This window comes from Fusarium graminearum, chromosome 2 (genome assembly GCF_000240135.3).
Source record: "Fusarium graminearum PH-1 chromosome 2, whole genome shotgun sequence".
NCBI lineage: Eukaryota > Fungi > Ascomycota > Sordariomycetes > Hypocreales > Nectriaceae > Fusarium > Fusarium graminearum.
In genome coordinates, this window is record NC_026475.1 from 927,914 (window position 1) to 943,701 (window position 15,788).

The window sequence follows — 15,788 nt, forward strand, 5'->3', positions numbered from 1 at the left end:
AAAGCTACACCTCGCGACATATAAAACGACCCTCATTCGCAGCCTTACAGGGCCAGCAAGTAGTTGATGTATATTTCTCGGCCCTTTTCTGAACACGTAATCCACTTTGATGTCTAAATGCTAATTATCTAAGTTCAGCCTGGTCTTGCTTGCTCACCGAGCATAGCATACCATACCTGGCACATGTCGCATAATAGACAACAACTTCAGCCGTAGTTCCATCTGCATCCAACTTCTGCTTAGTCGGCCGCCCGCCCGCTTCGCCCGCCCGCTTCACCACAAGACCCTCAGAAGGATCCTTCATGGTTAGTTATGCAACAGGAAGCCCTTGCTCGTATCTCTAGTTTCTACTTGTGCGGTAATCCTTAGCTCAAACATGGCTCGGCCGACATTCTGAGTTCTCTCGGGTTTTGCATCCCCACCGCACCCCTCGGGTCTACATGGGAAATAACAACTGCAAACTCTGATCATTGCATGGTTGCATGCGAAAGAAACTGGAGGGTACCCGGCGATAAGGTAAGACTGCCGAATGGTTGGTTGTTGACACTCGCCTCAACCTCGATGAGTGTGTATTAAGTGCATAGTGCATGCCTACCTACTAAAGGATGTAAGTAAGTAGGTAAGACCTTTGGTAACTTTGTTCCAAGCTTGTCTGTATGAAGACACGCAAATGATATGCCATGTACGTAAGTAAGTAATCGGAGACCATGGATAGCCTGGAGCTATGCTTCTGTGAGGTCCCCGTACGTATCATCGTTAACACATCGACATTCTGTGTAACCAATAATAGCCAAACCTAGCTTCGCGCATTCCCCCGCTGAACCCGCCTCGTAAGTAGTATCCCAAGACCCTTGGTGCATGGTAGGTATGTATAGTATGCAGCAAGCTCTCAGGCCCACCAAACCAGGTAAGGATAACGGTGATTTTGTTCCGTAGTTCGGCTTTACCTTTCCCACGACATGTGGGCTCACAAGGCCTGAGAGAACCATCAAACGGGCGCATCGTTGTGTGGCTTGGTTTCGGTGACGGTGTACCGTGAATGTACAAAGCATGTTGAAAGTTGTAGAACGTGGGGAACGATGAGATCTTACGCACCCGCTTAGTGGAAAATCGCACACACCTACCATTGAACCAACCCTCTCTATCAGCTACCTAGGTAATCAGGTCGGCAGGTAGTTACATCCCACATCCAACATCAATCTGCACTCGGGTACTATAGCCATTCGTTAAACAGCATTAAGAAAATGATAGGAGGTCTTTGCCGTGAGTCCGACCTACCCATGAATAAGCGCATAACTACCTCTAATGTAAGTAAGACAGGGCAGATCATTGCTGAGTTTGAACTCAATCCGACTCCCTAGTTCTTCGTGCCTTTCAACCTCACTTACCTCCCCATTCCGGAGTTCCGTCTAGGTCTACCAACCGTGGCTGCAGCATCCACAAGAAGGCTTTCAGTCTGTTCGCCCTATCAACTTCTCGAGACAACAACGTCGTGGGTGCGTGTAATATGAGCTCATAGGTCAAATGCACGCCTAAAAGTTCAAAGACCATCACGCAAGCGTTGCAACCACACAACCCAAATCAATGCCACCACCGCCATGAATGGGGTTATTGGGCCAAGAAAAGATGACCACGTCTCCGTTCACGCCTTGACCTTTTGAAGATGTTGAAATGTGTGTCTCTCAAGTTCCGCAATAGTGGCCGTATTTAGTGAAAGGTCAGTGTTCGCGTCATTGTATGTAGCGTGTTACCCTAACGAGGACGAAACAAGCATTAGATATATGTGGAAGAATGATTGGCAGAGGATAGTTTATTTGAATACAAACACACACAACTTGCCACTGATTGATCTCGAGCAAGACAGCCTTACCACAAGACGTTTACTCACATTTCCACGAATGCCCGAATTAGCAATTTGTATTATTGTATTATACATTCCTTCAATGCCACATTCCTTCGTCTAACGAAATTAACTTCAAGAGTCACATAAAATATTACCCTTAGAAAAACATATCTATCGAAGAACAAAATCTCACTCGCAACTTTATATCGCCTCACTTGTCTTACCCCTGAACGCCGATAGGTATCAAAAGAAACCCTGATGATGCAACGTGCAACCTATACAGAGAACATTCATTGCCCTTCCCTCGTCCTGAAACTGGTATCGGTTCTCATCCCATCTCAACTTCTTGGACGCATGGCTTACTGACTATACGTGAAACCTGCAACCCCAAGGATGCTAATTTGAGGACATAGATTCGGATTTCTCGCATGTGAAAAGATTGATGTGGTGGTCACCTCGAGCAGCGCATCCTAGGATTGGCCGATGAGGGTGGAATGCGGTTGCTGAGATAGCCGAGCTGCGATTCTGTTGCAAGAAGCTCGAGTAAGGCTCAACGCTCGAGAGCTCATGACCATCAAGGTTGAATACTTTGACGGTGTGAGCCGATGTGCCCCTGATAAGAAATTAGCCCATTTTGTTTCCAGTTGGAGATCCTACCAAGGTTGATACGTACACTGCAAAGACCGGTAGGTGTTCATGTGTGCTGGCAGTCCGAAGCGTGTCTCGTGTTGTTTGGAACGAATGCAGGGGCTTGTCCATACGGATATCCCAGATTTTCACCTTACCGTTCCTGCTTGCGCTCACAAGCTCCCGTTGACCACCACGCTGCATATGAACGCTCTTGACCCATTGCCGATCCGATTCATCCTTCCACTTGCGCACCATTGACTCTTGAGGTCTGTTCCTTGTATCGAAGACGCGAACAGCACCGTCTCCAAAGCCGGCAACAAACATGTTGCCAGTCATTTGATCAGAAGTTAGGGAAGTAACGCAGGATCCCGAGCGCGCTGGAATATCCATGACACAGGTCTCATAAGCCGCATACCATACCCGAATAACTCGAACATCGCCAGCAACGAGGACCCGGCCTGTGACCTGCTGCCAATCGAACACCATTCCTGAGTTGACGTTACTGGGTACCATGTGTGTCAAGGCGCGCCAAGAAGAAGCAAGCTCGATGGCTCTGTCCGATTCGTAGTTGCGATATACTCTGATCACACCATCGGAAGACCCTGTAAGCAACATCGCTTGGTCATCCTCATTGATAAATTTCATATCGCTGATCTTGGAACCTTCTGGATTTCCGTTGCTGAAACGGCTTAATCGACCCTGCTTCTTCCAATCCCACACGTAAACTGTGTTGCCCTCATCTGCAACAGCAAGATGGTCCTCAAATTGATGGAAGGTCATCTTTGCAGGCTGAGCCCCATTATTAACAATTCCAAGCTGATTGTTCCACTTGTGGCTTCCCGCTTGTTGCTTTAATGGCTGAGTTTCTCGGAAAATGGTTTCATTTCGAGCTCTTCGCCAAAGCCGTTCATTGTACTCGGTGCTTCCCGGCTCGTCTGCTTCGCTTGGTTTCATCTGTGGTTCACGGAAGTACTCAATGGACCATTCCAGGAATCTGCTCTTGAGTGGGAGCGTGGGGGGCTTTGTCAAATCTCGCTCTTTGAATGCACCTGAATACGGTTCATGCGCAACATTGTACAACGCCTGCGCTGAGGTGCGGTCGTTCTGTTCAGGAGGCACGGGCACTTGATTCGGAACGAGTTTCATCGACGGTGATCGAGGCAGGGTCGGTGTTGTTGGTCTCGATTTGTCTTCATTGATGACTAATGAGGGAAAGAGCAAACTGGCTGTTCGGCGCAAGAGTCCCGGTGAAGGTAATGGCTGCGAGATCGAAGAACCAATAGTATTGTTCCGTTGGCTTGTGTTGGGCATGTGCCTATTTGCCATTCTTGTCGCACGCTTTTGAATCTCGGCCATGACAAGTTGCGTCTGAGCTCCGACCTTTGAGCTGAGAAGCGCGTGGTGAACATAGTCTACCACAATAGTAGCTTCTCGTTGTACCTCAGGGTGAGGATCCACACTGAGTACTAGAGCCAACTTCCATAAGGCCATGTATACGGTGTTATGAGAAAGACCATGGGCCATTGGTTTGATGGTGCCGTCCTTGTTGCGGTTTTCTGGCCTTGCGTAATGCAAGCCCATTTTGTGTTCCTGGCCATCATCTTGGGGAGGGAAGATGAGATACTCCTTCTCCTCAACTAGCTGTTCGTAAGCTGCAACTAAGAACTTACTTTCAAAGCGAACAGCGAAATGTGACAGGAAAACGACAAACTCCTTGCGAACCATCGGGCTTCCGTCATTCCCCATATCAAGTATGGTCCATGCAATTGACTCCTCAATTCGAGCCACTTCCTCTGTTAGATCGGGGATGCCAAGGAATGTGGTCATGGCGTGAACCATGGCGGCTCGCACCTCACAACAAGGGTCTCTCACGAGATAAGCCAGCTTGACGTACGCGTTCTCCCTGATACCTCGCCATTTCGCCTCTGGGAGGTCTTGCCATAACTGGCTTATGCAAAGACAAGCCCATTGTCGGAGGAGGGGGTTCTCTTCATTTTGAAGATGGGTCAAGCAGTAAGTCATAATGTCTGTCTGATTACAAACCATCTGGCCATTCTTGTAGTCTTTGCAAAGCATTGCCAGAATGAACGCGCACATAGCTTTGTGCTCATCGCTATCAACGACAGGCAACCCCTCAGAAGGCTTGAGGATTTGTGCAAAGTAACTGTAACCGCTGTCTTTAATGAGATCCTGCTGACAAGAAAGGTCCACAGCAATGAGACGTGCCCAGATAAAAACCATGACGGGCTTCAGTTCAGCTGCAGCAGACTGCAAAAGTTTGAGAACGTATGGGAAGATACCTATACTCAGAGCGAGCTGAACAGACCATGGGCCCAAGTCAAGGAAACGCCCAAGTAAGATAAGAGCCCGAACACGATGCTGTTGGCTGAGTAGAACCTGTAACACGACAGGCAACTGATCGGGCGACTTTTGAGCCATTGCATCGCCTCTTGTAAGATAGACATCGAAAGCGGTAAGTTGTTCCGTGAAGAAGCTCGAGTTCTGATACTCGTAGTCATAGCCTTCGCTCTCCTTCTTCTCCAGCGCGGGGAGCTGAGATAGCGCCATATCTACAGCCAAGTCCCAGGTCTCCCACAATGGATGTTGATGAGTATCTGGCAGCTTGGGATAAGACTGAGGGTGGCAGCCATAGACAGTCATAACACGCTGGGCCAGCAGGAAATTGCGGAAGAGAGCTGCCACCATGAGATCCTGTCGGAAAAACTTGCGAAATAGATCACGCGGCAACGTTGTCCACGCGATGCTATCTGTGATGGCGGTGAATATCCAATTAAGCTCACCAAGTGGAGTTCGCCGTTCTTGAAGTCGGCCAGGCAGCTTTTTCGCTCGCTCTGGACTGACTTTTGTTTTGAGAGGGTTTTGTAGAACAAAGAACCAAAGAGCCATCTCGATAGGAGTAGTGAGACAGGCAGTAAAGAGATCGGCAGGCAGCAGAGGGTTTGTTGGAAGATTCTCCTTCACAGCACATGCAGCCAGGTGAATATAGGGCCGGAAATTCGTCTTTGTGTAGTTGGGGTCCCGCTCTGCAGCTTCATCCTCTTCCTCTTCGTGCTTCTCGACAAATCTGTGATAATTGTTCAGGATATTGCCAGCTTCAGAACAATCCCAAACAAAAATAGTAGGAGCTTGCAGCCAATGTTGTAGGTCGTACAAAGATACTGGGATATACTGGGTATAATTCTTATTAAAAACCCATATTTCGCCTGATGCTGTGGGTTTGGGAACACCATGTCCGTTGTAATGGAGAAGAACACGTTCCTCTTTGGCATTTCTACGTAGTGAGATGCAGAATTTCTTCGTCTCTTCGACAGAAGGATCCAGGTACTGTTTATATCGCGCTCTTATCGCGAGAGTTTCATATTGTGCCTGTAGAGCCTTGCCAATGTTTTCGAGGGCTTTTTGAATTGGGGGAACGGTCGGATCTGTCCATGCCTCGAGTTTCGCTCCTGGGTTGGTTTTCAGTTGGTCGGGAGGTTCAACTCCTATGTTCAAGCATACTGCAAGAGCTGCAGATACTGTTTTTAACCTGTCCCTCTGTCGCCAATCTTGGAGCTCGTACTGGGGTGGTTTTGGTTTGCCTGTCGTTTCATGTCGTTTATCGGTATAGTACATGTACCAATTCTACAAGTAGCGTTAGCTTGATGGGTCGAGAACTGGCAGGCATGCCGCGAATACAGAGTGCTCTTGTCATGAGTTCTGCAGATGTCTGTGTGTGTGTGTGTGTGTGTGTGTGTGTGTGTGTGTGTATGTGTGTATTCACAACAGAGCCTGGGGAGAACCTCCAAGCGGTTGAATGGACCAGGTGAAGATGTCCGCAGATCAGTGAGGTGTTTTTTCCCACGTGCCACAGCATATATTATAGCCGGGATCCTTTGTCTTGCATCAATCGAGCATGATACAGAACTAGGGGTGCACCGGAACTGACCGACTGGTGCACAGGGAAGAATCAATGAGAAGTTCAACTCACGTTAGCCAGTTGAGATATAATATCTTCGGATTGATAATGGTCTTCGAAACCGTGTCTAGCACCCCAATCAGGTATGTCTTCTTCTATAGGCTCAGGCTCATCCATCGGCCGTGGCGCGTAGTCGCTCTTCGATCGGAGTAGTAACGGCTTCGCAGGCCGCGTCTGCTGCTGGTGCTCGATATCGTCTCTCGTTTCCAGGGCTATGCTTCCGTTTCGACGGCCTGGTGCGCTCAAGGGCCGTTGGTCGTTTTCGTCGTTTCCAGTAGTATCGTTGGAGGTTGAGCGGCCGTTCGGTCTGGGTCTCGCTGCCGAGGCGACTCCATTTGACTCAGCAGTGGGCGTAGAGGTACCATTGATATCGGATCGCAGCGCCATGGCGACCTAATGATTGCGGATTATCGCTATCTACGAAGTAGGTTTGTTGTGGCCAAGAAGCGCGTGTTGTCGTGACGAGCACGAGTTGGCGGGAGTCTAGGTCTAGCGTTGGCGGAGGAGCTTGCAGTAAGGCGGGTGCGGGTAGCTGGATAAAGAGATGTGGAGGAAGTGACGTCTATTGTAGCGACAGCTGTCATGCTCTGCTATGTAGCTTAAGCCGGTATTGCGAATCAGTGCTCAATTTGTTGAGGCCGTGACTTAAGTCTCCTGTTGAATCGCTCGATAAATACAGCCGTGAGTCTCTGAACGGTAGAATGTCGTTTTTTTCAAGGTGGACAAGAGGAGGAAAATATGAGGCTTAGAGTTTCGGTCTACAGTTGTTAGTCCATGTGGCTGACCAGGATAGCGCCCAAAAAGTTAGGAATTCCTAACAATGACCGACCAGCTACTGCTAGACTAGTTGTGCATGTGTTGCTTACATGCTGAATCAGAATTCGCATCCTGTCCGTTGAGTGCGATACTCATAGCAACTGGACATAGTCAATTCCCATCTGATTGTGACGATTTGATAGTGCATAGATATTAAACCCAAGTTTCGTAACTAGGTATTGACCAACTTCCATATTGGGTGCCCACCTCTACATTGTTCGATTCTCCCTGTTCAAACTTTAGGCAGATGGAAAACCCTGAGCTATTTGGGTCAACCAACGTCGAATGGGCTCTGAGGTGCAAGCAACAGAGCGTTAAACTGCCAATAAAAAGTACAGGTTAACCCTGGTTGTTCTGGATGTTCAACGAAGGCCATTAGAAGTGCAACGCGTGACCCTACACGTGGCTACCTGGGGAGGTTTTGTTTGAAATCCGAGCGCTTCAACTACCTACCCAAGGATGATATATGCCTAATAATAGCAGGTACCTACTAATGTATGTTAACTTACCACCTAATAGATACCACCTGCACATTTCTTTTCGCCTTATTATCATCATCACCATTTCCTACTGATTTAATTCTTTGTGATTCCACAGCGATATGTCTCTACTGGCCTTAGTTTTCAATGCAAGAATGAACCGACAGCTGACTCTATCGGTTCAAGTGAGAGATGACACATCTATTATTCATTCACCTGATTACTTCAAAGTTGGATCATAGCATCGGTACCACACTGGTTCCGTCGCCCTCTTCTCCGTCCTCACAACTCGCTGCAGTACTGATGATAGGTAGCGTTTCGCCCCTTTCTTTTATCACCTTGCTAACCAAAAGTAATAGGGTGGGGCAGAAAAACAGTAATCACCGGGAAGCTTGGCATGGGTAGACCGTTGAGTTTGACCACGTTAGCGTCCGGGAAACATGAAACGACACAAATATGGGTGCTGGTTCGATCTTTGCCATTTCTTATACATAGTACATAGGTAGGTGCCTACTTACTTACCTACTAACCACTGAAGTACTGTACTAATCAATAATTTGTTCTTGAGTCCATATTAGCGTAAACTAGCTAATTGTATAGCACTTTATTACACATGTAGTTTCTTATCCTTCGACAATGCCCACTCGTGCTAGTTTTTTTTATAATTTTTTTTTAGCAAGATGATTGACTACTTAGCACCTATCAGGTACCTAGGTAGGTACCTAGGTATGATATAGATGATAGTGACCCAGTGGCCTTTAATGATCCGAGTAACGTTCGGTGTTGAACCACCCATGACAATAAAATCAGGGCGGTGTAACTCAGCTTACAACTATCTGTATTGCTTATTGCATGCAGCTAATTTTACGCTCATACGAATTTCGAAGAGAGTGCATATGGTATGAATAATACAGAATCATTTGTTAGGGTCATGGCGTTTTCCATTACTCTCGGATGTAGCTCAAATGTTTGTGTATAGCAAGCTTTAAAGCTTTGTAGCCACAGTGTGATTTCAAATCCTTGATTATCTCTTTCTTGTGCATTAATTGGCGATAGAACGAGTTACAGTTCCATCGCTCTTCTGCGGATTTAAAACTATAACCAATTCGTAAAGTGGCTTCCTGTCAGGTACAGAACACATGCACAAAAGGGGCACATCGGCCGGTGAGTGGGCAATTGGATGGACCTTGCCATTCTCTTGTCCCCGGCCACTGGGGTATCGGTATATCTCCACTCCTCGAGGCTGGCATGGAAGATCTACCTATAAGTAGAAATAGTATTCTGTAGAATAAAGAGACCCTTGGCAGAAACGAATGCACATAGCCGGAATGTGACATCAAATCGCATAAAGGTATACCAAGCAATTTAACAAAATGCGTCCTGATTGAGACGACGATTGATGACTGCCGTGCTTCTTGATTTGTGATATATATTGCATCATAACAGATGTTGACCAAAATTCGTTCCGTACCTACTAACCTAGAGACCCAAAAGTTTTATCCATATCTGTACAAATATATGAATGCTGAACATCAAGTAAACTTGTCTCAATACCCGGTATCAATTACACACGCAGTACTGGCATACATAGTCCATTCTTTAAAAAGATCAAGGAAAATATAAACATTTGCTTCCCTCGATTTTTAGACACAAATCCATGTAAATTGTTAGTAGTTAGCTTGTTGCATTGGCACTCTAAGTTGGCCAGAATGGAACCCCTAATACGGCCCAGGATGATGGGCCGGGTGAGAGCCGTCCAGGGGAATCTCAAATCCTGAGGTCTGATTGGTTGTGGGCTCCAGGGATCAGAAGAGAAACGTGCCTGGTCTGTCTGAATGCCCTTACAGTACTCTGTAAAAGACAACAAGTTAGTACTACTTAGCACCTACCGAAGTGTCAAAAGGCCACTGAGGCTGTTGTACCTAAGAAGCAACCTAGCAATGTATCCTCCAATCTATATCCACATCCACATCAGAAGAGGCAAGGACTAAGCCCCATCTATCATTGCGCTGCCCGTTTCCGTTCCGTTGCAGCTGTCGCAGGCTTTGGCCGCTTATTTCGTACCTGACCATCACCACCTGCTTTTCCATCTCACATCTTTTCCTGCGCCAACCCAACGGGGGCTTTCTATCCGCCGCATCGTCACTCATTCATCCTTCTTTCAAGCCACCTGATGTTTACGACCATTTGAAACAACCAGCAACTGCGTGGACGCAGAACGATACAAAAGAAACTCCTCTTGTTGCTTAACAGCGTGCGACAGCGCATCGTCCACCCCGAGGCCAACCCCCTCCCCTACCTTAGACTCCCCGTAATTCGGGAGGTTGACCACGTCTCTAAATCTCCAGAGCACGATTCGCGTTCTGCCAGCACGTTCGCCAATGCTGGCCCAGCCATTTCGAAATTCGAACATCGATATTCGTACCTGTTTCTACGTTTGTGGCTGGATCTCCTCCGCAGTCGGAATATCCGCTTTGTCTCCTGGTGATCCTTAACACGCGACCGCTATACCACGATAACGTCCGATTTCCCGCGACTTTTTCCCCCATCGCATCCTGCCTAGTTGCAAGACGACAAATACTGCTCTCGAATCAACTTCTCGCCGCACCGCGGCCCCTTCACGCTACATAATGGCTTTCCTGTTCAAATCGAAGAAGCATCCAGACAAGTCACAATCTGGTAGCCGCGACGCAGGCTCCGGTTCACAAGGGTCGATTCAAAGCATCACCGCTCGCGCCGCTGAAAAGGGCTCTTTACAGCACCGTGCAACTCCTACCGGAAGCGTGAACTCAATAGAAAATGAAGCTACGAGTGGAAGTCCTGATCAGGGACCTGGGCCTGCACTAAGCCATGGTCATGGGCGCCGTGGTGGAAGTGCTGATCAGTCAACTCAACAACCCAGCGACCCATCTGTACGTTCCATATTCACTTTCATCTGCAGTGTTGATTGTCTTGACTTTCCAACAATCGCTAACACACTATATAGTTAAGAAATGGACCTCCTTTGAATGGGCCTAATGCATCGCTATACCCCTGGTCACAACGCCGATTAACATATACTTCCACTCACCCTCCACCGTTCCCACGATATGGGGCCGCTGTTAATTCTGTGTCATCGAAGGAGGGTGATGTGTACTTGATGGGCGGATTAATCAACGGCTCTACTGTCAAAGGTGATCTATGGATGATTGAGGCAGGAGGTAATATGGCCTGCTATCCCTTGGCGACAACTGCAGAAGGTCCCGGCCCAAGAGTTGGCCACTCAAGTTTGCTTGTTGGCAATGCTTTCATTGTGTATGGTGGAGATACCAAGATCGACGAGTCCGATGTCCTTGACGAGACGCTATACCTTCTGAATACTTGTGAGTTTCACTGCGCTTAACATTTCTATTCGCTAACCAGATCAGCAACGAGACAATGGTCTCGCGCCCTGCCATCCGGACCACGACCTTCAGGTCGTTATGGTCATTCTCTCAATATACTCGGATCCAAAATCTACGTTTTTGGAGGTCAGGTTGAGGGGCTATTCATGAACGATCTTTCAGCATTTGATCTCAACCAACTCCAGATGCCAAACAACCGTTGGGAAATTCTAGTCCATGGGGAGACAAGCCCCAAGATGCCGGCAGCCCGTACCAATCATACAATGATAACCTTCAACGACAAGATGTATCTGTAAGTATCGACAACAAGTAGTGCTGAACAGTCACTGACAGAATGCTAGCTTCGGTGGCACAAATGGTTTCCAGTGGTTCAACGACGTTTGGTGCTACGATCCGGCGGTTAACAAATGGTCTCAATTCGATTGCATTGGCTATATCCCAGCCCCGCGAGAAGGCCATGCCGCCGCTCTTGTAGACGATGTCATGTACGTCTTTGGAGGAAGGACTGAGGAAGGAACAGATCTTGGCGACCTTGCGGCTTTCAGGATTTCATCGAGGCGATGGTACACGTTTCAAAACATGGGGCCTTCTCCTTCCCCCCGTTCGGGCCACAGCATGACGACCGTTGGTAAATCGATTGTGGTTCTTGGTGGCGAGCCAAGCTCAGCAACTGCATCGGTTAGCGATCTGGGACTCCTCTATGTTCTGGACACCTCAAAGATTCGATACCCGAATGATGCGCCGCAGACTTCGCAGCCTCCGCGAGTGCAAGGCTCACGTAGACCGAGTGCGAGTGAGGGCAATCGCCCGTACCCTGCCCGAGACGGATCAAACGGCCCATCGGACTCGAGAAAGATGATCGTGGGAGGGCCATCTGCTCCACCCAATGGTCATCGATCACCACCCAACAGCGTAGAGGTTGAAGGTTCTCAACCCGCTATCGCAAACGCAAAGCTTCCGAGAGCTTCGGCGATGCCTCCATCAGGTCCTCCCCCCCAAGGCCCGATGCCTGCCAGGCCTACCGTGGACGTTTCTGCTGTGGCACGAGTCCGGGGGCAATCGGCAGAACGCGCTGGTGCCTCCGGTTCGCCAAGAACAATGCACTCTGGCTCACCGATCACACGTGAAGTAATCAGCGAGGTCGATAGCCCTGCATCCAACGGTCAACGAACACCTGTCCAGCAACCACCACGTGTTGCTTCACGTCAGGATCAGGTGAGTGGAGATGTGTCCAAGATCAAACAAGCTCCACAAGGCCGACCTCAAGGCCCGGCCGATGGTGCTCCAGAAGCCTCGATCAAACCAACAATCGCGCCTCGGCCAGCTTCACCACCAGTCCCTGCAAGACAACCCAGCAACAACATTAACAGACGGTCATCGGGAAGGAACTCACAAACAGTTGTTCTTCTGAAGGAGCTGGACTCTGCCCGGAACCGAAACGCGTGGTATGCTTCCGAGTTGGAGCTGGCACGGAAGGCTGGTTACGTCCCCAATACCTCATATAGTCCTTTGCTTGACAACAAGGCCACTGAGACTTTTGACGATGAGGACCGGCCACTCATAGAGGCTTTGTTAGCGATGAGATCTGAGCTTGCCAATGTCCAGACCGCAGTTGACAAGCAAGCCGTCGTCGCTGCCAAGCAGATTGCCGAGGCAGAGAAGCAACGCGATGCGGCCATCCAAGAAGCCATCTATTCGAAAGCCAAACTCGCGGCACACCTGGGTGGGAGCTCCGCAAGTACACCGCAGCTTGATGGCCCCAAGGACGATTCTGAACTCAGGTCTGTTGAGCTAAGTAGGAAGCTAGCTTCTGCGTTACATGTTCAAAAGGACCTCCAATCGCGACTCGATTCCGCTAGGAGCGAACTCGACTCGGAGAGGAAGGCTCGTTTGTTGGCAGACGACACCTCGAATGCGGCTCAGAAACGCATGGCAGAACTCGAAAGCTACAAGCAGCAAACGTCGACAGAGGTTGAGCGACTCAAGGCCGAACTGCATCTTGCCCAACATGAAGCAAGAGAACATTCGGTAGCTCGCGCCGAGGTTGCTGCCACTGTCGAACTACTCCACATCGAGAAGAACGACATAGAGCAGAAATACCATGAAGCTATTGGGAACTCCAAAGACCATAGCGAAGCTTTCGACTCTCTTCGGGCTGCTATTGTAGCTTCTGAGGATTCTACAGCTCTTCTGGAGAACAAGCTTGCAGAAGAAAGAAGCCAGCGCGAAAAGATTGAGACGCAGCTCAACAAGCTCAAGTTTGAGCACGAAGCTCGCACTGCCGAGCTTGTAGCTACCACACAACGTCTTCGTGACGCCGAACAACTTTCGGAGAAGCACGCAACTGAAGCTCGAACAACTCGACAGGCGGTTCTCGCAGGCCTTGATAAGATCTCAGCTCGAGATATTTCTGGCCCGAGCAAAGCGGATGGCGAACGTATTACGGCTCTGCAGACTCAGCTCGCCACCTCAAAAGAACTGGTCAAGAAATACCAGCAGGAAGTTGAGGCGGCAACTGACAAACTACGTGGCGCAGAAGAGCGTATTGCGGGTCTCGAACAATACCAAGAACAGTCAAGTCGCGAAGGTGTCACAATCAGAAGGCAATTGCAGTCTGCTTTGCGTGATACACAAAGCCTGCAGGCAGCGAACACCGATCTCAAGAACCAACTAGCTGCTCAGCAACTTGAGACCAATGCCATGACCGTGCAGCACAATGCGCTCAAAGACATTTTGAGCGAACGAGGCATAAGCCCCACCGCTTCTATTCGCACTCGTGGTATCACAAACCCGCGGATCAACTCACCAGCCATCTCTCCTGATCTGAATCGCGTTCGCGACCTTGAATCCCAGCTCGCTAGTTCATCCGCCGCCCATGAAGAAACCAAGCAAGTGTTTGCCATCCAAGTCCAAGAGTCTGAAGCGGCCTGGCGCGAGAAATTATCGCAACTTGAGAGTGACTATCAGTCCGCAGTGCATTATGTTAAGGGCACCGAGAAGATGCTCAAGCAACTGAAAGATCAATTGTCTCGGTATAAAACCGAAAATGCCCGCTTGAAGACTGAGATAGAAGATCTTGAGGACAACGCTCAAGCTGGAGCATCCTCGACATCCGCCAACTGGGAGAGTGAGAAAGCAGAACTCCAGGCACGAATCCGAAGCCTCGAGACTGAGCTCGAAAACACTGCGGCCCAGATGGAGAAACGACTTGCCGGTCTTCAAACAGAACTACAAGCGACCAGCCAGCACCACGAAGCGGCTACACAAAAGTTGAATAGCCACAGGAAGGATCTGGAGCAGCTGCAATCTGAGAACGCGCTCCTTGAGCAGCGCGCAAACGATGCTGAGCAAAAAGTGGCACTCCTACTGGACCAGGTTGAGCATTCCGTTGATAACTACCGTCGTCGTAGCCGGCAAGTGCCCAGCGTGAACTCCGAGGTGGCTGTCGGTGCCAATGGCATGGGCTTAGGGCATTCAAGACAGGAGAGCTCCGAAGGCGAGAGCGTCTACGGAAGCGCAAATGGGAATGGGAACGGAAGCGGAAACGGAAACGGAAACGGGGGCCTGGAAGCTAGAAATAGCGCAGCCTTGGACAGCCTTGCCAACGAGCTTGAAACCCTTCGGAGCCAGTGGGAGGCAACTAACAAGAACTATCGGTTGAGCACCAACTTTGACTTTGACGCATCCTCAGGTGTCAAGAAGGAGGGCGATGTCACTGCTGGCGTCGGCCTCAGCGAGAGTCTGGCAGATTGGCGCAAGAGACTTGACACGGAGGAAACCCACAATGACGGGACAAGCCTCGACACATCTAATCGCAAGTAATTCCTGGATACCGGATACCGATACGCCATCATGACACAAATATACCCACCCTCTTCATTTTGATTTATGGTCGATGGTCAATGTCTGTACATCCCGATCTTCGTAAAGGTGGAATGGAGTTTCAGTTGTCTTGAGTGACTGCTCTGTCATTTTCGCTTGCGGTCCCTTTCTTTTCTTTTCCCTTTTCGACTTGATCGATTTTTCTGAAAACTAATTCTTTTGAAGAAGGGTTATATCTTTTAATTCCCTTCTGCTCGCTCTTCGCTTTGGAGGGATGGGCCATTATACTTGTTCTAGTTGTTATTTTTGCCTGGTTTTGAAAAAAGGTTGTGTAAAATAAGAAACCTTTCTATTCTTCAATTGTATCGTCACGGAGGGGTCTTGGAAGACGTGGGGGTTATAGGCTTTGTGACTACGACGTATAGGTAGGTAGTCTTGACTTGAAAGCGAGCCAATCCTCTCTAGAAGAGTATGGTCATGTATGGGAGAAAGATGAATGAATAAATGATGTACTGTCTGGTTCGAAATTGAGGCGCTGCCAGTTTCTAGTGTGATTGATATTTACATGTATAGAGCAATTCAGTCATCGCTTGTGACAACTATGGAATGCTCCCAGTCCAAGATGTATGTCTCATCAAAATCTTGAGATTGCTTCATTGGCGTGCATCAAGTAATTCGATCGTATGAATGTATTAATCAATATTGACAAGAAGTTTCCCCGCATAATATCATGGTATCAATTCCTTTTCGCCGAGTCCCCCTATCACTTCTGGCAAGTTGACCTTTCTTACTACTAAAATTGCACACAAGAATACTCCAATACAATTGGTGGCTCTAAA

At 48.7% G+C, this 15,788-nt stretch overlaps 3 protein-coding genes across 3 annotated transcripts; 2 read left to right on the plus strand and 1 right to left on the minus strand.

The window, feature by feature from the left end:
• Positions 1-302: 302 nt before the first annotated feature.
• Positions 303-1,661, plus strand: FGSG_08705 (uncharacterized protein; the record flags this gene model as incomplete). The annotated part of the gene is made up of 9 exons (XM_011321727.1): positions 303-305; positions 370-516; positions 605-611; positions 648-690; positions 801-830; positions 876-907; positions 1,252-1,307; positions 1,435-1,496; positions 1,547-1,661. The coding sequence occupies 9 exons, from the start codon at positions 303-305 to the stop codon at positions 1,659-1,661; spliced, it is 495 nt and encodes a 164-aa protein (XP_011320029.1).
• Positions 1,662-2,239: 578 nt separating this feature from the next.
• FGSG_08704 (uncharacterized protein) lies at positions 2,240-6,836 on the minus strand (the record flags this gene model as incomplete). Its single annotated transcript, XM_011321728.1, has 4 exons — positions 2,240-2,456; positions 2,517-4,131; positions 4,330-6,115; positions 6,462-6,836. The coding sequence occupies 4 exons, from the start codon at positions 6,834-6,836 to the stop codon at positions 2,240-2,242; spliced, it is 3,993 nt and encodes a 1,330-aa protein (XP_011320030.1).
• Positions 6,837-10,374: 3,538 nt separating this feature from the next.
• Positions 10,375-14,949, plus strand: FGSG_08703 (uncharacterized protein; the record flags this gene model as incomplete). Its single annotated transcript, XM_011321729.1, has 4 exons — positions 10,375-10,656; positions 10,731-11,106; positions 11,152-11,419; positions 11,469-14,949. 4 exons carry the CDS (start codon positions 10,375-10,377, stop codon positions 14,947-14,949), a joined length of 4,407 nt encoding a protein of 1,468 aa, XP_011320031.1.
• Positions 14,950-15,788: the final 839 nt, after the last annotated feature.